Below are 27,378 nucleotides of genomic sequence, written 5' to 3' on the forward strand. Positions count from 1 at the left end.
ACAAGCGCTGTATCGGTCTGAGTTCCTCGGACCAATATCGCACTCGCCCGTGTGAATTTACCCTTAGAATGGGAAAATTGAGCAATCTGAGGGACTTTGAAAGAGGCACGATGATCGGTGCGAGGCTAAATAGGGCCGGTATTTCAGGCAGTAGTGTCTCCAGTATACAGGGGATGGTATGATCAAGGAAGGACATCAACGATAAATATCAATGAAAGGGGTCAGAGGAGGATGTCAAGAATCGTCCTGACGAACAAGCAGTGCATAGTCGACAGAAACAGGTAGAAGATCACAAATATTGGATGACTGAGCCACGGAAAAACATCACTTGCTCAGATGAAACCAGATTTCTGTTGTGTGGTGCTGATGGGAGATCAGAAGTTTAGGCAAGCAGCATGAATGTTGCTGTCCGCTGTTCTGAGCATGTCAGTACCTGCATCTAATATATGGCAACCGCATGAAGCTATCTTGTTCGCAGGGGCCAATATTCCTGCAGAATGACTTCAACTCTTAGAGTGGTCTCACATGGGCGAGAAAGTTGCGCAATTTTCGCCTGATGCGAGAGTCAGTAAAAAAGCAGATATTATTCTCAAAATAACGTGACTACTAAACTCCCTCCCCATCTCTCTTCCCCTCCGGCTATTTGCAATGGGATGGGGTGGAGCTAAGCCCCCTCCCATTGCTGCCTGCGGACAAGAGGCGGGAGGGGGCGGGAGCTTAGATCTGCCTCCCTCCCACCCACTCCCATTGCAAACAGCCTGAGGGAAGGAGAAAGGAGGTGAGCCAGCAAGGGGGAGGGAAGGAAAGGGGGAGGCAGCTTGACAGAGCTAAGCTGTCTCTCCCCGCCCAACTGTATTGCAGCCTCGGTGTATATGCGCTGGGTCTGAGCCATCTGAACGGATGCACAAACTTTAGATTTCTGCACCCATTCACGTATTTTTACGGCGCCAGCGGGTGCACGTAAAATGCCTACGGCCATGTGAAAGGGCCCTTAGTGGAAACTATGCCACAATTAATTGCTGCAGTTCTGGAGGCCAAAAGAGGTCCAACGCACTACTTGATGTCTCTAACAAAGTGTCCATTCAGGGTATATTCTGTAATTTCTCTTCTTAAAGTTATATTTTGAGGTTTTCAGAATATTCTCAGCATGATAATATGGATGGATAATATGAGCAATAAGATCACAGAGGGTAAACTGACTGCTGGTTATATGTGGTTCATCAGAAATGACAGGTCAGGGTCAACGGGACAAAATAGCTCATCTGGTTCTTAAGACCACAACCACTGTTCATATGTTGTATTAGCGCATATGAACATCATAGTGCATCGGCATTGCAACCTTAATGATATTTAAATGAATATATATGAGGTACAATATGAAACCCAACCCACGGACAAGAGGGTCACCTTTTCTGGAAGCAGGCAGACATGTTCTTCTAATTTCAAACAATTCTTTTAAAACTTGATGATTAGTGATGAGTGATTATTAGAATAATCGTGTTGGGTTGGCATCATTTTACAAAAGTCGTTGGGAATCAGTACGACCCAGTCCCGATGCCCATTAAAATCATGGGAAGTAAAATCCGGTTTACTAATTTTCCCTCCACTGGGTCCCCAATTCAGCCAAATGCCCTAAACCTAGTGGACAGTTGTGTGGGGATTTTGAAAACTGGGCCGACACTCCCAGCATGATTTTTCCAATAATCACTCATCATCAATAGTCACTTGGATCACAGGGGTATCATTGAAAAAAAAGAAAGGCCCATGGGGTCTTCTAGACCAAAAATTATGCCAAGGAAAACAGAAGGCGTGGTATTTTTTTACCATAAGTATACATTTTTAAAAGTAAAAATAAAGCAGGTGAAGAGAAGACCCAAACATGGGCCTCCTCCAAGGAAAAGCAGTACAGCTACCAAAAATCACACCATAAAAGTAGTTTTTCACAATAAATGCAATTTTTCACAAGACAAAATTATACCGGGTGAAGAGAAGACCCAAAAAGCAGCCTTCTCCAAGTAATAATTTTGCAGCTGTAGCTCTTTCTAATGCTTTTGAGATTTTTTTGTTTTGAGTAGAAGGAGAAGGGGAAGTAGTAGAAGGAGGAAACATGGTGGAAGTAGAAGAAGGAAGAGCAGGAAACATGGTGGAAGTAGGAGAAGGACAGCAGCAGCACCAACCCAATCTTGAGGACAGAGTGTACTACTGATAGAAACATTACAGCTATAGCTTTTTTGCACTTTTGACATATTTTTGTTTTGTGTGGGAGGGGGGTGAAGGGGAAGTAGGAGGAGAAAGAGCAGGAAACATGGTGGAAGTAGGAGAAGGACAACAGCAGCACCAACACCACATTGAGGGCAGACTGCTGTTGTATATAAACCTATTCTCAGTCATATGTGACTAAAAACTGGCAGTGTGCTGTAACTACTAAGTGGAATCAGCCATGGGGGGTGGGGCAGAAGTCCAGTGAAAGCCACTCCTGGTTCATTTTATAAACATCAGGCAGTTCACATTGTCTGTGGATGAGTGGATGCGTCTGTCAGTTATAACAACCTCAGCTGTGATGGACATCCTTTCCATCCTTTCTGACGGCACACTGGCAGCGGGGCAGGCAAGCACTTCTAAAGCATATCGTACAAGCTCCGGGCACTTGTCCAGCCTAGGCAACCAGAAGTCAAAGGGGCCAATGCCATATCTGAGAACATCATGCATAAGTGCTTCCTGTGACTGTGAGACCTACACTGTGATGTTGCAGGCTATAAAAGACTGTAAAAACTATGCCACACCTCTGTTAGACTTCTCCTTCCATTAGTGGTGATACTGCTGTGGCAGCTTACTGCTCATCTGCGATGAGCCACAGAGCTGCAATTGCTTGCGGATGCATCCTTGCTGCCATGCAGAAATGTTCAGCTCAAATTGCTTAACAGTCTACCCTAATACTGCTGCATTTTGAGTTCCTTCTCTATTGTTGGAGTGAGATTTGTCATTTTGGCTTTGTAGCAGGGATGGTGTCCATCTAGTAATGATCTGATGTTTTGATGTGGGCTATGCAATGGTCCTTCTGCAAGCTCTGCAACACAAAGGCACTCATGTGCCTTCTGGTGATGGTCTACATTCATAGAAGGATAGAATGGTAGAGTTGGATGGCACCTCCAGGGTCATCTGGTCCAACCCCCTGCTCAGTGCAGGATTCATTAAATCATCCCAAACAGATATTTGTCCAGCCTTTGTTTGAAGACTTCCATTGAAGGAGAACTCACCACCGTTTGTTCACTTACTCAAAGCAGGCTAAAAAGGCACACATATCTGTAGCCACTCCATTGCCATCAAGTACCCAACTTCCATTAAGCATCTGCCAATGGCATATACCATCTGTTAAGGTCCATTTACACGCAAAGATAATCTTTCAAACAATTGAAAGTTTTAGCAATCTTTTCCTTGTGGATGGTTGGGGTGATACTTTTTCTTACTCTCTCAAACAGGGGGATGGAGGGCTGCTACTTTTGACACGCCGGAACATGAGGTAGATGTCAACTGTCAGGTAAGGCAGTGGTGGTGATGGTGTTTACTTCACTTCTGCTCTCTGTTTGCCGCTCCAGTATCAGAAGCCTGCAGTCTGGCCATGTTTACTGACCACTGACCTACCCTCATCTACCTCTTTGGATTAAAAAATTGCTGGGCATCAGTGCTTACAATGTCTTGGTCTTCTCTCTCTGGTTGTTTGGACTGATCAGTTGACTTCCATGACAGTAAATGATCAAACAGCTCTTAAGACTGATCTATATACACAGTTTTGGAGTCTGGGGGGGATTTGCTATGGGGTTAAGTAGAGGAGAATGCTCATGGCCAACTGGTGTGTAACTGGAGCTTGGAGTACGAGGAGGTGGTGCTAGTGGACGCATGTTGTGTCATCCACTCTACGACCTGTTCTGCGTGCTGTGGATGTAAGGCATGGACGGAACGACTTCTAAGAAATGGCAACAGGTTTGCTTCATCTCATGCAGAATGTGGAGCCATTGTTTCAGTGGAAGGCACTTGAGGCTCCAACCTGTTGATCTTCTATCGGGCCAATTTTTCCAAAATTGAATTAGGTCGACCCAACCCAATTTTTGGTGAAAATCGAAAAAAATTAGCTTTCCTATAATGTATGCTGAACCAGGTCAGCATGTATTATGGGAAGGCCAATTCTTTCCTTGATTTTTGCCAAAAATCAGGTTGGGCTGACCTGATCCAATTTTGTAAAAATTGGCCCAATTTAATCGTCCAGCTCATCTTGATGAGCAACACTACCTATGATGCATTTGGGAATAGCATGATGGCATTCTAATTGCACTTTGATGTCATTGCTGTTAGTGACATACCGTATATACTCGAGTATTAGCCGACCCGAGTATAAGCCGAGTCAATACGTTTTACCACAAAAAACTGGTAAAACTTATTGTCTTGAGTATAAGCCTAGCTATACTCAAATATATACTAGGTAAAGAAAAAGCGCACTACTCACCTCCCAGCCAATGTCCCCTATGTGATGGTCTTCCCAGCGGTGCGGCAAGCTGCTCGAGAATTCTCCCCGCTGTCATCTCCCTGCTCGGCTTTCAATTTCCCCGCCGTCACCACTGTGTAAGTACGCGCTGTGATTGGATCGAGCACCAGCCAATAACAGCTGGCACTTGATAAACCAATCACAGCCATTCAGTGATGTCATCCACTGAATGGCTGTGAATGATCGAGCATCGGCTCTGATTGGCTGGCACTCGATCCAATCACAGAGCTTACCTACACAGCGCTGAGCATGGAGATGAAAGCGGGGAGAATTCTCAAGCAGCTTGCCACACTGCCGGGGAGGGCATTGCGCCGGGGATACAGACGCCGGCTGGGAGGTGAGTATTGCGGGGTTTTTTGTTGTTTTTTTTTACCTCACTCGAGTATAAGCCGAGGGGGGCTTTTTCAGAATTAAAAAATGTGCTAAAAAACTAGACTTATACTCGAGTATATATGGTAATTCTGGCCACACTTCACCTATTCAGGCAGGATATGATTGGTGGTGGGCCTGGACAGATTATTACTCTCATCCTGGAGCCTCGAGTCAAAGTGTTCTATCCCTTAATAACATGTGGGACTCTACTAAGTGTACATTGGGAAATCCAAGTCAAAAACATTTTCTTGATATTCATTGAGAAAATAATTATGGTAATTAACATAGTTTTCGGAATGTGCTCCGATGGACTCGAGATGTTTCTGACATGATTTGGCTTGTCAATATGTTTCTTGTGATGCTTCATAAAGCTGATTATTTAATGATGAGCAACAGACAAAATATTTATTGTCTCAGTCTGGAGAGACTTCAGTACAAGCCCGCCATTATCCCACAAACCTTGACAGCATAATCTAATTTCACGGGCGGAGAAGCCCCCATTGAAGTTGCTCTACTGTGTAATAAAGACTGTTAGACCGGCTTCACACGAGCGTAAACGCATTCGCGCGCGCCTGAGCAATTTGTTTTTGTGTAATGAACGATGCTTTTTGGCGCCCCCACATCGGTGTATTTTACTGCACTTTTTGCCCCCGCAGGACATGTTTACTTCACGTGGCAAACAAATACGAAGAAAAATAGAAGGCTCTATTTTTTTTTCGCGCAACCGAAATGCACACGCAAAATACGGAAATTTGAACAAACCTATTGAAGTCCATGGGTTCCATTCTCTGCAAACTGTGAGCATATTTTGCGCCTGCAAATACACCCATGTGAAGCCGGCCTTAGGCCCAATGTACACGGATAGATTTTTGCTGCAAGATGCCCGCCACGAATTCCGTAGCAATGTCCGCCCATAGCAAGCAATGTAAAATGATTCTTCCATGCACACGAGTGGAGGTCGCTCCAGGAGGAAGAATCGCAGCATGCTCAGTTTTTGTGTGAAACTCGCATGGACCGGCTTTCATTGCAGTCAACGGAAGCTGTCCGTCCCGCAGCGATTTAGAAATGTCAATTTCGAAATCACCGCAGATCCGTGTCATCGCCAGCGCGTCATTGTCTGCACTGCGTGTGTGGGGTGGCGCACCAGTGCATATGAGACAGGTATGCGGGGGTCATTGGCCAGCAAATGGTCGAATTTTACTGCAATATCTCGCAGCCGGAATCCAACCCGGACGTGTGCACGCCGCCTGTGAGGCCTTCTTTACACACACCTTTTTATGGTCTTTTTGGTGGCTTCCATGCATGTTTTTGGGTGGGTTTTTCTGACAGACATTTTAGACATTTTTTTTTCATATATTTTTTGTTTTCCCACAGATAAGCCTATTGGATGCTGCCGGAAAACAAAAAAAACTGTTTGAAGTCACCTCAAGAGTGGTTTGGGTGATCCACTTAACACGTTGGCGGTGCTGGCGCCGGCCCTAAGAAAAGCCCGTCCAGGCAAAGTGAGGAGAGTTTGTAAAGAGCGGGACGTCAGCGGCCGCGCAGCCAGCCACGCTCACCTGATCCTGTGATGAGTGTTAAGTATTTTTAAGTGTTTTTATACGATATATAAACATTTCCAATACTATTCTTCGGCCGGTTGCACACTGGCAATAAAGCAGTGCGGAATCCGTAGTGGGCGTCCGTCTCTGGATTCCGCAGCAAATACCGCCCATAACATGCTATTTAAAAACGCTTTTTCCTCCACATGAGCGGAAACCAATTGCGATGTTCCGCTCATGGAGGAAATATCGCACCAGGTTTTATTTTTGCGCGGATTCCGCAGGGACGACTTCCACTGAATTCAATGGAATCCATCCGACCCGCGGCCCTGCGGCAAGTGATGAGTGCTGTACTTGGCTTATCTTCGTACAAGAGATGAATGGATACCGGTGTGTTACCAACTGAAATTGCCCATTAAAGTCAATGGGTTGCATAGATACACAGTAAATACCTATGATACATGTGCATTCACTACATATTTATGCTTGAAAGCAGGAGAAATCTGAGACCTTGAGTTCTTATAAAAAATGCGAATAAAAAAAAACGCAAGGTCCAAAAAAGCGGTGAATACGCATATTTTTGATCTGTAAACACACTGCATATTTCACGAATGAAACTGCATCCGCCCGTGTGAATGAGTCCTAAATGTAACTACTCTATGACATGGCTATGGAACTCTCTGCACTATGATGGGGTTTCTCCCCTTCCACCTATTTAGCACTGAGCTTCTTACCTTAGAGGGTGGTTAGGGTGCCCAGGTAGGGCTGGCTGAACTGTGTTACTGCCTGTGTGGAGGTGCCAAGATGGCAGCCGCTCCCTGTGCTGCTGCCACTCCCTCTGCCAAGCTCTAGCTGCGTCCTCCTGGGACAGTGAAGAGCCGGTCCTTCTGCTTCCGCACGTCATCGCGGACCACATAAAATTAGGTGGCGGGCCGGGTTCGTCCCTCGGGCCTTCAGTTTGACACGGTAGTCTAGCTCACCAAACAGAGCGGCCATGATACCAAAGTTGTCTATAAAATCACCAGGTGATGCAGTCCGCTTTATCTTGGTAAAATATAGTTTTATTTGCTCATACAAAGACATAGTATGAATTTCCAGAATGCAATATTCTTTTAATTTTTTTTTTCTGAAAAACATTTTTTTTTTGTCCATGTAAAAGTAATTATTTTTTTTTTATTGTACATACCACAAAAATACTCGATTTACAATGTACACGTTTTCATTTCGCAATGTCCTTTGTATTCCTTTTTTTCATATATATTTACTTATATATATTTATATAAATTTGCTATTTCTAAAGTAACAGGTTACAGAGAGGAAAAAAAAATCCAAACAAATAACAAAATAGATACGGCTGAATAAAACTCAGCCACTACGTCGTACGTGCGAATTCTAACCACGGAGCCCACATTGTGGATGCGGAAGGTTCAGCAGTACTTTACGTACCAAACCAATGGAGGACTAGACCTCGGCTCCATGGTTACCAAGGCATATACGACAGAGCAACTCATCTTATTAAATAGGCCTCATGTTGGACTATGTCATGGCTGCATCCCACAGAGCAAAAATAACATAGTATTCATTTTTTTTTTAATTTCTCTTAAATACTTCTACAGATTTCTGCATAGCCATTCAAATTTATAGTTTTTTTCTTAGCAGCAGTGTAAAAATGACCACTTTAGATATTGAAACAAAACCAAAAACTCTCGGTTACTTTTTTTTTGGGTTGGGTTCCTGGTATGTCCAAAAATAAAAAAGAACACAGAAACAGCTGACTGACCCCCAATATAGTTTTGTGCAAGGTATTGGCAGGAAAGCAGCTTCTGGTAGTACAAGGCTGGAATCACACATGCAATTTTTGCGAACGTTTTTTGAACCTTGGCGCTAGTTTTTTTCAACCATTCACAAGAGTGGAAATGCAAACCGGTCACTCCCACACGAGGACTGGCCGGAAACCACAACAGATGCTCAGGAAAAGGGAGTAGGTCCGACGTAGGATAAAAACTCTTTCTCTTCATTGAAAAATCCAGACGCATTGAAGAACAAGAAGAATGTGCCGTCTTGTATGTTTCAGGCAACCGTGTTGCCCTTAATCGTAGGTCTATGATTAAGGCGAACGTGTTTACCTAAAACATTTAGGACAACACATACTTCTTTTTCCTTCTTTATGTCGGTCTGGATTTTTCAATAAAGAGAAAGAGTTTTTACCCTACGCTTGACCTACTCCCTTTTCCATTCACAAGAGTGGATACAAAAGATAAGAGATGTATCAGTCTTTCCTTTATGCTTTCCCGTCTTCTGCGTCTACTACTGGTCAAAAACTGCTATATGTGTGATTCTAGCCCTTGAAGGGTAACTCTTGGGTTGATTGACTTTATGAAATGTGGCTACTAAATACCAATATGGCTTAACTAGGCCTCCCCATCACATTGATGCTTTTCCTGAACATTTAGTGAGATGGTGTTGTATCACTACTAAAGCTTGCTATTAACACAATATTGAAACAATGGTATTATGCTTCTATCCAAAGATTATCAACCAAGCACAGTCCAAAAAAAATCACCAAATACAGTAGGGAGGGGGGAACGCAACCCTATTAAAAGATCCAATCAACTGACCGTGCCAAAAGATTCAGGTAACAACCAACTACCGGGCTGCATGAGGTTTTAAATGTTTTCCGGGTTATCTGTGTTTGGTTTTTTTTGGATGAAAGAACGTGGACAATCATTGGCCTATAAATCGGGAGAGTTGTTGAAATTGGCCTTTTTGACCAAAAGTGATCTCATGTCTATGGAACTTTGAAATCGAATATTCTAGCAAGGATTAAGTGAGAGGTTTATGAGGATATCACCCCATTAACACAGCACTGCGATATGACAAATGTCTTGTTATTATCGTAAAACCAATATGGTAATAGTGCAAAGAAGACTTCAGATCTTACATGGATTTTGTTATAAATTATGTTATGGTGCATCCAGCAAGGACATTGGTTTTAGACTAGCATTTAAAGGAAATGTTATGTAAGAAATGTCAATAAAATGAAATCTATAATGCATAGAGATTATGGAAGACATAAGGGGGTAAAGGCTTTCATCGGCTAGATTACCTACTCACCACAAATGATTGACAGTTGTCTCGCTAAGTACTTTGGGATCTTGGATGTGTCCTCAGAAATACCAAATTAGTAACATTGGTCAACCCACAATGCTTCCCACACCTCCACCGAAGGTAGAACGAGATGCTCCTCTGAAACAACCCAAAAATTGTGTGACTGGTGCCAACCGAACGGACCTCATTGTGTTCCTGCAGCTAGTTGGCAGCATTGTGTGTCTGATTATAAACTTCTAACCAAGTAATTTGATTGGATATGGCACTACAATATAAAAGTTTTTGACTTTGTGTTCCACTACCAAACGTCTGGTCCTACGCTCTACCACCCTATCAAGTGTTGAGTACAGTAACAATCAATGCCCAAGTATCGGGAAAACCAAGAACCCAACAAGCTTGCTGCTTTAAGAAGATTTCAATACCCGTAAACATAACAAACACCAAGGTAACGTTATTGTGCTTTCATTTTTCTCATTTATATGATATTATATGTATATATACACATTATGTATATATATATATTCTGCATAAGGAGCACCACTAGCAGATATGCAAAATGGAGATGGAATACCCTTTTTTTGAGACCGTGAATTTGCCTGCAGGTCATGTGTGCAAGATAGGATGACATTGATTTTCCGTCTCTCTGAGGGTCATGGTGTGATGGAATGTTAATACTATGAGCAATCAAGGAACCGCGTGGTTAGGCAGCTTAGTGAATTAATTGCTTAGGAATTACAAATAAATTATAATAAAATAGATCTCTGTACATTTATACAAACACACACAGAAATATGTGTTTACTTCACATAAGTCTAGGACTCTGCTTCTTTCAGTCCCAGCCAAAGTCATGGCCAGTCATTTGGTAGAACTTCATATTGAATGGCCTGTAGAACTCTCGCAATCTCTGGACAACTTGTGGGTCTATATTGGGGTGAGTCCTGCCCTTGGTTTTCCCCAGACAGTGGGGTTTACTGCTTCCTTCTGCCTTTTTCAGGCACGGAAAACCCTTAGTCTTGTTGAAATAAAAATGCTTGTCTGTGATGATCCGTTTAAGTCCCAGGAAGTCCTGGACACGTCCCAGCTCTCCGGCAGGATCCGTGATCAGTCTTTCTCCACTCACAAAAAGGATCTGATCCATAGGGAAATACTGGAGCCAATTCTCCAAATGCTTGGCATAGATGCCAATCTGGATGGCACTCCATGAGATGTCGATAAGACCCGTAGTCCTGTTTTTAAATGTCAAGCTCTCAAATGTAGGGATGTCTGGTCTCTTGGACAACGTCTGAGTATAGTCCGATATGACGCGGGTTACCGGGTCCCTCACCACCACAATCAGCTTAGCATCCTTTGACATGGCAGCAATCCGAGCTGGGGCCTCTTTTGTCACAAAGTAACTGGGAGTCTTTTCCATGGTGATCTGGCCATCTAATGTCCTTGGCATCAACTCCCTAGAAGAAAAAATAAAACATTTACATCATACCCCAAAATCAAGACATCTTCTGAAATAGTTTTTTCTGTGGTACATATGCCTTTTAAGTGTTATCATAACCGACATTGTTGCCATTTAATCAGCGATGAACATAGCCATTTCAACTTGTGGAGCCATTTGACTTGATTTATCACTCACTTGAAGGGTGAATGCCACCTGCAAGCCACAGCTGTTTGACAAATGGCATCTCATTAAATCTTTGTATAGTGCCAACTTATTCCGCAGCACTTTTCAGGTAATTTTATTTATTACCCCCCACCAAGCTGGGTGCTCATTTTACCGTCCTTGGAAGGGTGGAAGGCTGAGTCAACCTTGAGCCGGCTATCTGAACCATGCGGGGATTCAACTTGCAACCTTCAACGTTGTATAGATTGAAGGATAAATAAATATATTTATTGACCATGAGGTCTAGTAGACCTTCATTCTGTGGCAAACAACCAAATTACTTCTTCCGCTGTCCAATCTTTCAGATCTAGCTGGAGATAACTGGTGTTCTACCTTTCTTGTTCTACTAAAGTAACATGGAACAGAGATGAACTTGTTTTATGTAGGATGAATAGGACTGTTAATTGTCTGCCAAGTCTCCTATGTCTATAGAGAAGACCGACTTCACACAGCCTGTATTCTCTGTGGGCTTTTCACAGTGGAAAACCAGCAGCAAATATGCTAGAAAACCGCCTTGGCCAAATCCGCACCTAAATGTCTTAAACTTTTAGCATTCTTTTCCTCAGATGGTCATGTGATCTCAATTTTGACCAGCTCAGATCTACTTAGAGGCTATAGATTCATTTTGTAGTCAGATTCTCAGTGATGCTGAACACTAAAACTGCTTGCGGGGGATCACGAGTACTCCTGTCGCAGTTACTGATGATGATCACAAAGCTCCTGTCACACAGTTATAATAGAGGAGATAACAGCTCATCCGCTGGATTGTATACTTATGGTCTTCAGCTTATTTAGGTGAGCATAGAAGGTAATGATATTTAAACTGTCCTCCCAGCTGACATAATGGTATAACCTCTAGCTAATGTTGTGTTGGTGCATCATTGGATTGATGTGAAACTGAAAGTAAAAGATCACAGCCTCAAGATGCAGCCTGATAAGTATCAGACAAGCGGTGCACTGCAGGGAAGTGACTAGAATATAAAGTGGAAACCTCCAGAGTGTTACAGGCAATCTGGCGAGGGGGGCAGGCATGGAAAAATGTGAAAACACTGCACCCCTCACCTAATTAGTTGTCACATTCTCCTATGTTTTTTGCAGTCACTTCCATGCAGTGCAGCCTCCTTTCTGATGCTTATCAGGCACCATCTTGATTTCTCTTCCTCTAGCTGTGCTAGCAATCCCATAATGCATCAGCACAGCATCACATGATCAACTAGAACCAGTAGCTACAGTAAAGGATGGTGTGATTGTCATTACCTTCTATATTCACCTAAGCAAACTAAAGACCTTAAGTGTACAGTCATGGGGCTGAACTGTTATCTCCTTCATTATAACTGTGTGACAGTAGCCTCTAGTCCTCAGCACTAGCTGTGATAGGAGGTTCTGTTCCCCCTATGAAGAGAATTTGTCCATGCAGGTTCATCGTAGAGGAAGTGCTGGTGACTCAAATGGTACTTCCTGGAGAGAACACAAAGCCAAGTAATTCCCAAGTGGTCACAATGGGATCACACGAGTCACCTGAAGAGAAGGATGTGAGGAATATTCAGATAACAGATGAGACCAGTGGGCGTATTTATACTCAGGAACATAATGAATGAATGAAAAACAACTTACTGGAGTGGCCCTTTAGGGCCAAAAAGAAAAAATAGCTGATTGTACCTGCAATATTTTTGTATCTGCATATGTTGCACCCGACTACGGGAACCTCTAACGGCATCCTGATGACGCTGTAATACATGAACCAGCACGCTGCACTATCGCTTCTGTTACCACCAGTCACTCCGAATTCCACTTTATATATTGTTATCCCATTAACGGAGCGATTAAATAGAACGGAGTCTCTTAGTGCAGTAATAAAGCCTCACAATGACAGCCCCGGCAGCCTGAACGATCCTCCACCTCCTCGAGAAGCAAAAAATGAAGTCATTTCTTTGTCCAATTACATCCTTTTTACGCGTCTTCCTTTGGATAACGGCCATCAGAGCTGCAGAAAGCAGATTGCTAAATTGCCTCAAATTGCTGTAGACTCTCAGCAGACTGCTGGGCCGCTATTTAATTTGTTTGCAAACACACGCATTAACCCCGCGCAGGCTCTTAAATTAAGCTAAAATAACAGCTTAGATAAAGATTCGTCAGCAGCGTCTATCTATCTTCTGCAAGCGGAGCGATCTGACGCTTCTGTAAAGGATTCCAAAGTTTCAGATCTCTATGAACAGAAAGCAGTGATATCATTGAGCCCGCTACAATTCATCTGTTATGCAAGTTGGAGCAGTGTGACTGTCGGACCTCTGGGCCTATCTGGAAGGATGAACAATGCAGCAAAGATGTATTTGTAGTGATGCGTTTGGTTCTTTTAAAGGAATATATCACTTATATTTTTTTTAGCCAATTAAAACCAGATAGTGAAACATGTTTCTAATCTGTCATTTTCATATTGTGGGTTTTTTATTCTATTCTTTCTAGATTTAGGGAGGACAACGTGCCTGAAGTGCTTTTAGCAGCATTTAGAAAGATGCTCTACAGCAGCTTTATGGGCCATTTACACAGTGGACAATAGGGGGGTATTATTGTATCTTGATGCCACCAGGAAGTACTGGTGGAGTCAAGATTGACAGGGGGGTGACGACCCCTGTACATGATTGGCTGGAAGAGCTTTGCTGTGCTGCAGGTCCTGGCAGCCCAGTAAGCTGAGGCTGCAGCTTAATGTTGGGATTCCTTGACCTCCATTCCTTCTTGACCCGCGCATTGGCCCAGCTTAAACCCACTCCCCTCGGCAGAAGAAGGGACCATGCTCCTATGCAGGGCAGCTGAAACACCCTCCCCGCTGGCCAGAAGAAGGAACTCCGCTGCAATCCATGGAGGGCTGCACCTATATTTCTTGGTGGGCACCGCTGGAGGCTCGCATTGCCGTAGCTGAAAACCCCTCCCCAGCAGCAGGCAAGAACAACGTACCCCGCTGTGTGTGACTGCGCTGAGCAGGATGGCCATCAGGGCACCCACAGGGCCGTGAACCGCCTTTGCCGGCAGCGCCGCTGAAGTCCCCACCCCCACCACCTCCCCACTCCCTTTCCTTACCACCGGTCGACATCTGCCAGGACACAGCGGCGGCCCGCCCACCTACAGCAGCACTACAGCAGAGAGGCAGCAGCGGAGGGTGATACTTTCAGACATGTGCCCCCCTCCCCGACCCCGCACAGTGCCTCAGGCAGCAGAACTATGAAGAGGACAGGGGGACAGCCGCTTACAGCGCTGCAGGTGAGCGCCGGCAACACACACCGAGCCCTCCTCACTCACTTACTACGCCGCTTCCCCATGCACTTTGGCTCATTCCATGACCTTCGCTTCTTGACCCAATCGGGTGCTAGGGGTGTGACAGGGGGTGCCTCCTGTCAAACCCCTAGCTTCCGGTGGCGTCAAAGTACAATAATACCCAATAGGGGACCCATTGACTTGCATGGAAGACTCCAGGGAGGGGAGCAGATAGTTATAACTTATACCTATAGTGAATGTTGGATCCTGTGTTATCTACATAGATGTGTCATCCCGGCCTGGGATATTAGTGAGATGACTGCTACAAAGCTTTCTCGACAGATCAGGAATTATCAGACTATTATTAGGTTCTGTGCTAAGTGTGAATAATGATGGATTTTAGGATTTTTTAAATATAGATCATGACATTAAAAACTAAAAACATAAAATTCTTAAAAATGTTGAACATAAAAATCTGATTTATACAATAGGTTATTTTCTGATGACAGATTTCCTTTAAAGAGAATCTGCCATAATGAAAAATGACCCTAAAGTACAGTATTAAGTAATGCAAGGAGAGCTGAAAAGACACCAAATTTCAGTTATTATCTCTGAACTCATTTTCAGTGCCCCACATCAATATAGTTTCAAACACATACCGAGTTTTGTGATAGTTTATTGAACCCAAGCCAGAAGTGGATCCAGCAGGAAGAAGAAGTATAACTCTTTCCTTTATATTTCCTATTCCTTCTGAATCCACTTCTGGCTTTGGCTCTGTACAACTGCCCAAGCTCGGTATTGTAATTACATCAGAAGGGCGCTCCGAGTCATGGTGGTGGCACCGCATTAGCCTCTCCCCACCCACAGCATTTGGAGTGACGGTTCTCTACCTATATACAAACAGGGAGAGGGCTGTCACTCTAGATGATCTGTGTGGGGAGAGGCTAGCGTGAGTCAAACTTTAAAGTATGCTTCTTCTGAACAGTGGAAACATTTCAGAATAAGACATACATGGGCACAATGTGCATACCTGTCACCCTATCATGCTGTCCATAGTTTGGTGACAGGTTCCCTTTCATAGTCTTCATTCACGGCCCACTGAACCTTGGGGATAAAATCCACTAAAAACACATCTATTTCAGCTACAAGTGGCTTGATGCTAAAGACGGTAGCCAGAGTTTCACAAAAAAAGAAGCAAAGGGGTATTTGCCTTGGACCCTCCACCAACATATAGCTCCCACACCAGAGCATGTAACCCTCAAGACATTCATGCCACTAGATCTCCTCCCATCAGGAAATTTAACTCAAACTGCACCCTCACTAGACATCATGGAATCCGGACAAAATCAGGTAATATTAAATTGAATAAAACATTAAACTCATTCTGAGTCTATCTTAATAAGAGGTAGATATATAGACGACATTCTTGGAATGGCCTTCATTTTTTAAACCCTTGACCATTATGTAGAAGAAAGAAAAAGGGAAGAAAAAGGCAGAGCGTTCCCGGAGAGGAATAGATCAGACTGGTGGGCTGTGTGGCAAGAGACGTGAAAGAGAGAATTATTAGTAAAGGTGTAGTTGGCCTAGTAATCTGACGGACCGGTGGTCAAGTAATCGTTCTTTTAGAAGTGGTGAGGAAATAAAAAGCTAGGACTCTGTCGTGACCTATTAGCAGTAATCGGTCATAGGTGTTGTTGACAATGAAGTACCGTAGTGGGGAATCCAAAATTGCTCTAGTTTTCGAATTCAAACCAGCAATGTAATGTGTTTCGAGATTCGCAGACCTCTTCATCTGACAGTTGGGAATGTTCTAGTGTTAACAGCACAAGGAACTATATGGAGTAAAACAAGAGCAAACTAATAAAAAATAGTAAAATAAGTAAGTTAAAATTCACAAAAATTCGAGTTAAAAATGATAACTGGAAATTATTTAAATAAAATAAGGTTTGAGTCACAGTTAAAATAGTTCCATAGAGGGCAACTGAATGATCAGGCGTCAGGCATTGTATTCAAAACAATCTCATGCTATAATTGTATTACATATGGCAGTAAATGTGAAAATCGAGATGTGAGTGTGGGGTTAGATCTATTGTAGATTAAAAAGACTGGGATTAAAGTCACATGATGCAAATTAAATCATTAAAATACCAAATAATTAAAATGTTGAAGTTTTTTTTCCCATAAGATAATCAATGTACAATAAATTATATAGCGATAATACATAATATACTACCAGATAATACATATATGGATACGAGAAAAAGGTGCCACTGTGGGATCTACTTTACTAAATATTCAAAAGCCCATTGCTTGCATCATGTGACAAAAATATGGGGTGGACAAAAATATGGAAACAGTGTATGAAACGCATGCCTTAAATTACATGGGATTATAAATCATATTTCTATAAGACACGTAGAGATTGATTTTAAGTGTCTGAGCAACAAGGTTTCATTGGTCAGGGGTTTGAGACGCTCAGCTGCTGTTACTAGAAGTTTGCCAAAACCACCCAGAGCAGGGCAAGAAGTGAAGTAAACACAAATTTGTCAGGAAAGCTCTCAGCCAAGCAAGTCAAAAGGGCAGCTCAGTGCTAATGATTAAAATCCCATGCATTTTGTAGGGTGTTTCCGTATTTTTGTCCATCCCTGTATATTCCTGCTAATTTCAATCTTTTTAATATATAATAGGACTAACACCACATTAACATCTCAGTTTTCACACTTAATGCCATATAATTATATGTACTATGAAATTAAATTCTTTTGACTAAAAATCTCAGACACCTAATATTCATTCAGTCATCTTCTAAGGAACGATTCAATTGTGATTTCTGAATATTTGATTTGATTTTAATTTAAATAATTTCCAATTATCATTTTTGCCTTAAATTTTTGTTAATTTTAATTTACTTATTTCCCATCTTTTATTCTTTTGCTCTTGTTTTTCTCCATCTACTTCCTTGCGCTAGAATATTCCCATGGCTCTGATGAAGGGGTCTGCGAACCTCGAAACACATTATGTTGCTGGTTTTAATTCGAAAAATAAAGCCCATTTGGACCCTGCACTGCCGTACTTCACTGTCAACAGCATCTATGACCGATTGCTACTTCAAGGTGGTGTCAGAGTCCTAGCCTTTTATTTCCTCACTTCTTGACCATTATGAAGGCAGGAGTTCTAGCATAATAGAAAATCTGACCAAGGAAAACAATGAAGAAAAAGAATTATGTGTAAGTGCTTGAAGATCTCCTCATCATCCATCAGACTAATTACCCCAGATGTCCCGCCGTGTTTGTATTACCTCACTAATTCACCGAGAGAGCCTGCTCAATCATAATGTGCCTGACACTTGATAACCAAAAGTAGGGGATATAGCTAAGACAAAAACACTATCGGCCCTTCCCTCCGCTAAGATAACAAAGCCTATAGAGAATAATAGGAGACAAAGCAAGGTGTGAGTTACCTCTCTGATATGGACCATTTATTGATACGCCCAGAGGACCAGATATGAAATCGCACTTGTATAGTCCAAAAAGCATTCAATTTCCTCAACTTTTTTTCCCACATATTGATTCTGCCTAAATTCTAACTTTGGCTGGTCATTTGAGCCAATAGTCTATCATGTAACCCCAAAATAACCCCATGCATGACAACAGTTCTGCCGACATTGATGGATGATAAAAACAGAACAATGTGATTGAGCCACATGGCTGGATATGTCCATAAGTGTAGCTTGAAAGGTCATAGTTTGACTTTCTATATGGCATGTGAAGATAATAGGAGGTTGTCCCTCTTTTAAAAGATTCCTCTTTCGGCCAGAGCAGAGGAAAGTCCTAAATTTGGACTCTCCCGACTGACAAATCAGCGTTGCTATGCCATGAAACATTTCGGGAGCTACAGAACATTATTATAAAACCCGATTTTTGTTTAAGAAGCAGATAACAAAATTAACAACTTGACACAAGATGATGACCGAAGCCAGGAGTAGCGATAGGAGGTAGATGGCTAGCAGTGGCATCCAGTCGGACCTGGTGTCTGAGGGGTCCAAAGGTCTCGACTAAATGACCAACCAGTTTTAGAAATTGCAAATGCTGGGGCCCCGTTAGATTGTGCATTGGGACTATGGAGATTGAGGTTGCACCTCAAGAACTCTGAGGCTATTTAGGTTTTAGGGTTATATGCTCTTCAAGCAACTGTTTCACAACTGTTTAAGTTTTCAATTGGTTATAAGAAGTCAGAATCCAAAATACGACAGCTTAAAAGCTCTCATCATACTGAAGAAAATTAAAGAGATCCTGTCATATCCTTGGATGAGCAGGAACGGTTGCATAGCTTTGCAGCTGAGGACCCGCTATGGCAGCTTTCCTTTTGTTCCTATTCCTCCCATTCCCCTGTACTGAGTTCCATTAGATTCAGCTCCCAGTGCTGTGAATCTGTCAAGTAGGTAGTCTCCACCGGTCACTGTCAATGGATGAAGTCAGATTTGATGGGACAGTGAGTGGTGGACACCACCCATTTGTCAGATTAAAAGAACCAAGAACTAAATTTAAAGGGGTTTTCCATGGAATTACTATTGATGATCTATCGTCATGATAGGTCATCAATAGTTGATCAGCTGGGGTCTGCCGCATCAAGACCCTGACCGATCAGCTGTGCTGGCGCATGCTGTCCAAGCCACAATAACACGAGGTCGGTACGGAAGCCTCTGCACCGACCTCCCATGTAGTGGCCGGTTCTTGTAACTGCAGGCATGGCTTTCATTGATTTCAATGAGAGCCGTGCCTGCAGTTACAAGCACCAGCCACTACACGGAGGTCCTAAGCGGCGGACCCCAGCCGATCAACTATTGAGGACCTAATCTTAGGATAGGTCATCAATAGTATTTCCACAAAAAAACCCTTTAATGGGACTCAGTACAAGGGAATGGAGGAATAAGAACAAAAGAAAAGCTGCGATAACAGTCAGTGAGGCTGTGGCTGTACAGCAATGAAGCTGGCGCTGCCATCTGAGTACATGAGAAGTCCACTTTAACCTCCCCCTGATTACCCAAGATCTGTTCATTCAACAGCAAAAAGAAATTTCAGTTTTGGAGAATTAGAGCTTATTTTACTTCAAACGGCTGCAGTTCCAGTTCTATCACAGCTAAGGCCACAGTTTTGTCTCATTTTAAAACCACGATTCTTGGCTGAAGGCACGTTAAAACCAAAAGTAAAGCTACAGTTGTCTGAAGTGAGAGCTGGAATACTGGATCTACAGCTGTCACTTAAGTCTATGCGTAGTACAGAGGGGGGAGATGAGCAGACAGGAGAGAACCATCTCTTATTTGCCTGCCTGTTCCCCATTTCCATGGGCGGGGTTGCATGGACTTTTGTTTGTTATCACTGCCCTTATCAATCAGAGAGCATATTTTCTCTCTGATTGTCACATTTAACAATCTTTTTTCTTCTGCTCTCACAATCATTTATTAATTGTAAAGATTAAAAAAAAAATTTATATCGCCACATTTGTAACAACCCATGCTATGTACCAATGAAAACTACTAGATGTTTCTCAAACAACAAGCACTCATACAGCTCTGTCAACAGAAAAATAAAAATGCTGTGATCTTGGAATGTAGTGAGAAGAAAAATCTTATCTTTCTGTTCATATTAAGCAAAAGTAGTAAAACATAAAACCTAGATACATTTGGTGTTGTAATTGCAATGACCTGTAGAATAAAGTTAGCCTGACAGTTATACCACACGGTGAACGGCATGAAGATAAATCCCAGAAAACAATGGGGAATTAGCCTTTTTTCCCATTGTTCCCCACAAAAAAAGTTTTGCAATCCATTATCTGTAACCAAAAATAATTCCTATAACAACTAGAATTTGTCCTGGAAAAATGTAAAGTTCCATACAGCTACATACAGTAGTGTTCAAAATAATATCGTACTTCCCTGAAAATAAGACCCTGTCTTATACTAATTTTTGCCCCAATTTGATCTTACATTCCGGTAGTGTCCTATTTTACTTACCTAGCAGGCTCAGTCCACATCCCTCCCGCTGTGGTCCAGAGCTTCACCTCGTTTCTTGCAGTCTTCGGCTGCCGACAGAAGATCACTTCCTGGTTACGGGATTCATAAATCCCACCTCCAGGAAGCAATGGCTCCTATTGGTTCCCAAGCGCTCCTCAGCCAATCAATGCAGCGCTCGCTGAACCAATGCGATGGCTGCGACTGGTTCTTTGACCACTGCATTGATTGGCTGAGCAGCGGTTGAAGAACCAATCACAGCCATCACATTGTGGAGGCGGCATTTAGGAATTAGCATTGATTGGCCAAATCATAAATCCCGCCATTACAATGCGATGGCTATGGTTGGTTTTTCAACAGCTGCTCAGCTTTTCAATGTAGCGGTCGAAGAACTAATCACAGCCGTCACATTGGTTCAGCGAGTGCTGTATTGATTAGCTGAGGAGCGCTCAAAAACCAATCAGAACTATCACTTCCTGAAGGCGGGATTTATGAATCCCATAACCAGAAAGTGATCTTCTGTCAGGGGCTGAGGACTGTAAGAAACGCAGCGAAGCTCCGGAGAGCAGCAGGAGGGATCTGGACCGAGCCTGTTAGATAATGTATTCCTTTTGTTTAATGTAATACAGTTAAGGATTATTTTTGGGGTAGGGCTTATTTTAAGCCTTCCTAAAAATCGTAAAAAATCAGGGTAGGGCTTATTTTCATCGTAGGTATTATTTTTGGGGAAACACGGTAGCAGTCCAACATCATGAACCTGATAAATCACTGGCTTTGGTAGATGCAGTATTCTACATAGCAAGTAATTACTTGTAAGTGTGGTAGAGTAACAGAAAGAAAACCGACTCAACGTGCGTGCCGCTCATTCTGAGTAATTGCATCATTAATAGCAGTGAGGAGTGAAATTGGTGAAGTCGTTAATTCTGTGGAATAACAGGTGGTAATTTTGGCCCTTATTTAAGGCGGGAGGGCGGTAAATGTTGCACATGTTGGTTCTAGTACTTTTCCTTCTAAAATACTGGTAAAAGTGGGCGGTTCCAGACATTGCTCTGATGAAGGACGTACGTTGATTGAAAAGTTGATTGGAGAGGAAAAACATACAGAGAAGGAAATTATAGGCTGCTCAGCGAAAATGATCTCAAATGCCTTGAAGTGGCAAGTAGAGATGAGCGAACCTACTCGTTTAGGGCGATTTCGCAATCAAGCACCGCTTTTTTCGAGTAACTGACTACTCGGGCGAAAAGATTCGGGGGGTGGCGTGGTGGAGCGGGTGGAGCTCTCCCCCCCCCCACCACCACCCCTCTGCAACTCCCCGCTCACCCCTGGCGCCCCCCGAATCTTTTCACCCAGTTACTCGAAAAAAGCTGTGCTCGATTGCGAAATCGCCCTAAACGAGTAGGTTCGCTCATCTCTAGTGGCAACCCAGACCTAAAGCAAGCCGGGAACTACTGTTCGAATGGATCAAAGAATAGCCAAATGGCAATGACTCGAGGGATCGTGGATCAGTTTGAACATATAAAAACTCTTGAAGAGATCATGTTGCCCTATGCTAAAGAAGAAACGCCCTTGAAATGGGTGTTTCAACATGACAATGACCCAAAGCACACCAGTAAGTGAACATCATCCTGCTTACAGACAAACAGGACTGAGGTAATGGAGTGGCCGGCCCAATCCCCAGACCTCAGTCCCACAGAGAACTTGTAGGATGACATCAAAAATGCAGTTTATGAGGCAAAACGAAAAAATGCAGATAAATGTGGACTGTAGAACAATCTTCCTGGACTGGAATATCTGCTCAGAGGGGCCACAACACGGATGTCAGGCAGTTCTCAGAAATAATGGGGATGCCAATAAATATTAGTTCAGTCATTCAATGCAGAGTGAAATCTTACACATTTTTCAGTTTTGACATTACATTTGTGAGTTTTCATAGAAAAATGCTGAACTGCAATTTTTTGAACACCCAAAAATTCCTTTTCTTTACTTTCTGAACACAAACTGGATAAATGTTGTTCTTCTAATTTGGAATTGTAGGATTTCTGGTGTATTTGCATTTACGGAAATAAAAGTAATTATAATAATTTTGCGCTTTATTTACTTTTGTTATTTTTTTGAACACTACGGTAGGTGAAAAAAAAACCTTATGACCGCTGGAACACAAAAGGGGAAACATAAGCAGAATTGTTTTTTAAGTTGATACCCTGTTTCCCTGAAAAGAAGACCTACCCTGAAAATAAACCCTATCTGGCTTTTTGGATAGGCTTGAAATATAAGCCCTACCCGAAAATAAGCCCTAGGTTTGTGGAGTCTGGATTTATGAATTGGCCAAACAATGTTGCGGTTCAGCCAATTCATAAATCCTGCCTCCACAACGCAATCGCTGTTATTGGTTCTTCGACCACTGCTCCGCCAATCAATGCAGCGCTAGATGAACCAATCACAGCCATCACAATGGTTCGTCGAGTGCTGCATTGGTTGGCTGAGCAGCGCTCCATGAACCAATCACAGCCATCACTTCTTGGAGGTGGGAACTGGAGGTGGCCGAGGACTGCAAGAAGCGGAGAGCAGCGGGAGGGACCTGGACCGAGCCTGCTAGGTAAGTATAAAAAGACATCCCCTGAAAATAAGACCAAGTGCCTCTTTTGTGGCAAAAATTAATATAAGACAGGGTCTTATTTTCAGGGAAACACGGTACTAAAATTATATATAAAATTGTATATATATATATATATATACATCAGTAAGGTGTTAATAGATGAACATGTGCCGGAGGTCCTCCTGGTCCTTGTGGTGGCAGTGATCACATGCCATACTACTGGCATCACTGACAGCCAGCAGTACAACACATAACCGCAGCTGCCAGTGATTGACTGCAGCGGGCACTTGTTGCCCGACTGTGAACACGGAGCGGGAGGACCACCAGAGCGTCTATCCTGGATCCTAAGAGGTGAGCAGTGTTTCTTTCTTTGTTTTATAGAACTTGCGGATTTTCTTATAAGTTAGATAACCCCTTAAAGTCACTCCTAACAAAGTGGCCAAGTATTCACCATTCCTTACGGGCACAAAGCAAGTTGCCAGCTTCTCCCCACTGATATACGGGTCAGTCATTTGCTTTTACAGAAATGTGCGGTCCTTAGGGAAGCAGCAGTGCAGAACAATACAGCCCAACTGTCCCTGCATACAGAGACCTCAGAAGACATAAAAGACCAACATGTTAGATCCTGTGGGCATGAAGCATGTTGTATTCTGCAGTGCAGCAGGAGGTTCCTGTCCCCCACAGATATGTTTTTTCAACTGTTACTAGCTGTATTCAAACACAGTATAACCAATCGCTCCCCTCCTCTCCATTCACTTCCATTCCTTATCCAGACTGTCAGGGAACGGCCCCCACTTGCTTTGAGTTTTCTGCGCTGCATGCTCCCCAACACAATTAACCTCTGCAACTGTCATTCAAAACCATTCTTCCTACCATTCTTTTCCTTCTACTAAGGCGATTTACTCCCTCTACCCCCATCTAATGGCTCCTTTAACCATTGAGCCACACAGGGTTGGATAATCCCGGACCATGCTGTCACCCCCTATCGTTCATTTCAGTTCTATGTGGACACTACATGCTGACAAATGCATTTCTTACTTTTGTACAGAAAGGCTTACTTGCTCTTTAAATAGTAGCAGATTCGGCTTTCTTTGACGGAGTATTGACCGCACAGTGAGATCCACCTATGTGGAGCGATTATTAAATACAAACCATCGCGAGCGGTCAGAATGATAACTGCTCAATTAGATACAAATGTTAAGCCATTAGACAAATTGATTGTGCATTCATCATGCTTGTAAATCTAAGTGATGTGAAATCGTTAAAATACTCTGTAACAGAAATCTTGGGATGGAAACAATGTTGTTAAATCTGTGTTGCTGCACAGCGGGTGCGAGACGGAAGCGGGTCTGGGATGATGTCATGACGTCAGCGCCGCCCATGTGACTGTGGCGTTGATGCATACGCCCTGTCATTTAATGCTTGGTGTCAATGTGTAAACATGCCTCTGTTGGTGTGGGGGCTGGTGGGGAGTTGGTTTCCCTAGCCGGTCAATCAACCTTTATTGTAGTATATACATTCCAGCCCCTCCTCTCAGAGGACACTGGTTATTCCTCTGTATCGTCGAGTTCTGGTGCAGTCCACATCCTTCTGGTGTCATCTCCCAGTCAGATAAGTCCCTGGTGTTCTAACTTCTTATTTGGTACATCTGCTTCCTAGTAATAATTGTAGATACTGTTATTAACAGTTGTCTTTCTGTCACCCCTTCGCCATCTAGGGACAGTCTAGGTAGCCCCCAGGTTCTGGACGTGGGGCCGCCCTTGTCAGAGCGATCGGCCCGATTTAGGTAGGGTTTTTCTGTATTTGTAGATTAAGTTGAGATTAACCTTTCCCCTTTGTTTAGTTTCTGTTTTTGTTGTCCCAAGTTTTCATATAGCATATATATCCATCCTTTTAGACAACTGTTACATCCATTTTGGACAAGGTGTTTTTGGCATCCAGCTCAGACATAACACTGTAGTCACTGATCGCTTCCTCCTCTCTTGTCCCACATTACATGTTAAAAGGGTTTTTGGGGCAAACAATGTGGCTAGGTCATTAAAGGGGTATTCCGAGCAGAGGCTAACATTTTAAAATCTAATGTACATCATTACAATAAGTCATTTTGTAAGTGGCTCACTGCATCTGGTCTAAGTATTTTCTTCATTTTCAATGTGTCACATGATCCTCAACCCAAAAAATATCTCCACTTCCTCTGATATCTTGTGCACATTTGCTACTTCCTCCCCTGTCCATAGCCTCCGGGACAAAGAAGAGGGTCCAGAGCGGCAGATAAAAGCTACAGGTTGCCACTACTTAGTTGAACCTCCTAGATTTCCACATTTTAAAAATGTCCATTTTGTGCTCGAAAAAGCCTTTTAATAACAGACTTGCCATTAATTGCCATTCGGGAACCTTACTGATCAGCTGAGAAGAAGCTGCTGCCGAGGGCTGGAAAGCTCATAACTCTTGTCCGTTTGGCAGTGGCCCAGTTTAGTATTGCAGCTCTTTCCCATTTAAATGCAGAGAAGAAAGCTGAAATACCGAACCAGACCACTGCTGAATGGACAGCGCTATGAGCTTTCAGTCCCTCAGCAAGAACGTCATGTCAGCTGATCAACCGTGGGCCATAGAGCTCATCAATAGTGTTCACCCAGAAAACCCTTCAATGGATCTTCAATATGTTCCAATTAATCCCACTATAGAGTTGTTTCCATAAACATGGGTAAGCAGAAATTAGGGGTACTTATTAAGTTCCTGCTGTCATTGATCCATCTACTTATATGGAATGGATGCTACTCAGCTTTTCTCCTTATCCCCGGTCCTGTCCATACAACATACCATGTAGTTCAACTACTAACTTGGAGGAGTTGAACTAGAGGATGACGAAAAACACATAAGGGGGCTTAGGGGAGACTAAGGACACCTGGAGAATCATAACATCCGACACACGTGAACACAAGCACATGTATGGTCTACATGTATGAAATAATGAGTGCAGGAAATAGAGATGGAATGAGGAAAAGGAATCCGAAAATGGTAAATTGTAACTTTCAAATCTTACAACAATATTCGGCCATCAAGAAACTTTGATGTGTTTGAAACCAGGCAACAGTCATCCTGCTTCCTGAGATGCTCATACAGATCTTTTTAATGGGGGGGGGGGCTGGTGCCAGGCTCCATGGGTAACGATCCTAGCTAATTACAAGTCTGGCATATAATAAGAGGCTGTGTGTGTGTTTCCAGCGTTCTTATTGAAAACAAGCTTCAGACACACAAAATATAGACTTGTCAAACGACTCTCCTCTGATTTTGCTCGGATGAGGATATGGAGGCTCCGACTTACAGACGATTTAATTATTTTGTTTATTTTGGTTTTCGGTGTGTACATGTCCGCAGTTCACGCCACGCAGGAAGAGCTACTAAGGATCCCTTTAATTCACTTTTTTCTTTTTTTGCTGGGCGAAAAGAGAATTTGTAACCCCCTCCCTCGATGCATGACAAAATCGCGCATCTGATATGGAGTTGGCTACGTAAACATGTTAAATCATTGCTAACCAGCTGTTTTACGGACACAGGGGGACGCACATACTGAAAATGTATTCAATGGGACCCTGAACAAAAAAGAAAAAAACAGCAGGAATTTAGGAAAAGTTTTCAAAAACACATCCCTTCTTGGGACTATTAAGTACAAATGAGTTTGGAAGGAGAGAAACTACTTAAAGGTATATTACTGCCGTCATAAATGTAACAATTTTTTCGGAAGAATGTTTTTCTTCCTCTTATCAAAACATGATAAAAAAAACTTGAGTTTTGTAAATAAGTCAATTATTGGTACCGTGTTTCCCCAAAAATAAGACAGTGTCTTATATTCATTTTTGTTCCAAAAGGTTTAACTTTTTACATGTATAGCTGCCTGGACACTATTTAAATTGACTTTTTTAATTAACTGTTAGCAGGGCTTAATTTTGGAGTAGGGCTTATATTTCAAGCATCCTCAAAAAGCCTGAAAAATCATTTTGCATCCTCAAAAATCATGATCTGTCTTATTTTCAGGGTATGTCTTATTTTCAGGGAAACAGGGTAGTAATGCAAATGATTGCATCCCAAAGATAAAGCAGACAATGAAAGATTTCAAACTTTCAGTGGTCCAAAAGACGAGACCGCTACTCAATTCGTCTATTATATCTGACCTGACTCGATTGGAACAAATGCATCCAAATCACCAGTAAATCTTGAACCAGTTCATAAATATTGGTAACGGTTCAGTCACCTCTACCTATAATCTTCTAATCTGCTCGATCCACCAGATACAATGATCCCTAAGAC

General features: G+C 42.7%; 1 protein-coding gene across 1 annotated transcript in view; it reads right to left on the bottom strand.

The window, feature by feature from the left end:
• Positions 1 to 7,503: 7,503 nt before the first annotated feature.
• Positions 7,504 to 27,378, bottom strand: part of LOC136587608 (heparan sulfate glucosamine 3-O-sulfotransferase 3B1-like) — a 30,589-nt gene continuing 10,714 nt past the window's right edge. The window contains exon 2 of the mRNA XM_066586302.1: positions 7,504 to 11,009. Coding sequence (XP_066442399.1) covers positions 10,391 to 11,009 — 619 coding nt within the window. The 3' untranslated portion in view covers positions 7,504 to 10,390. The remainder of the gene's footprint in view (positions 11,010 to 27,378) is intronic.

Source organism: Eleutherodactylus coqui, chromosome 13 (assembly GCF_035609145.1).
Source record: "Eleutherodactylus coqui strain aEleCoq1 chromosome 13, aEleCoq1.hap1, whole genome shotgun sequence".
Taxonomy (NCBI): Eukaryota; Metazoa; Chordata; class Amphibia; order Anura; family Eleutherodactylidae; genus Eleutherodactylus; species Eleutherodactylus coqui.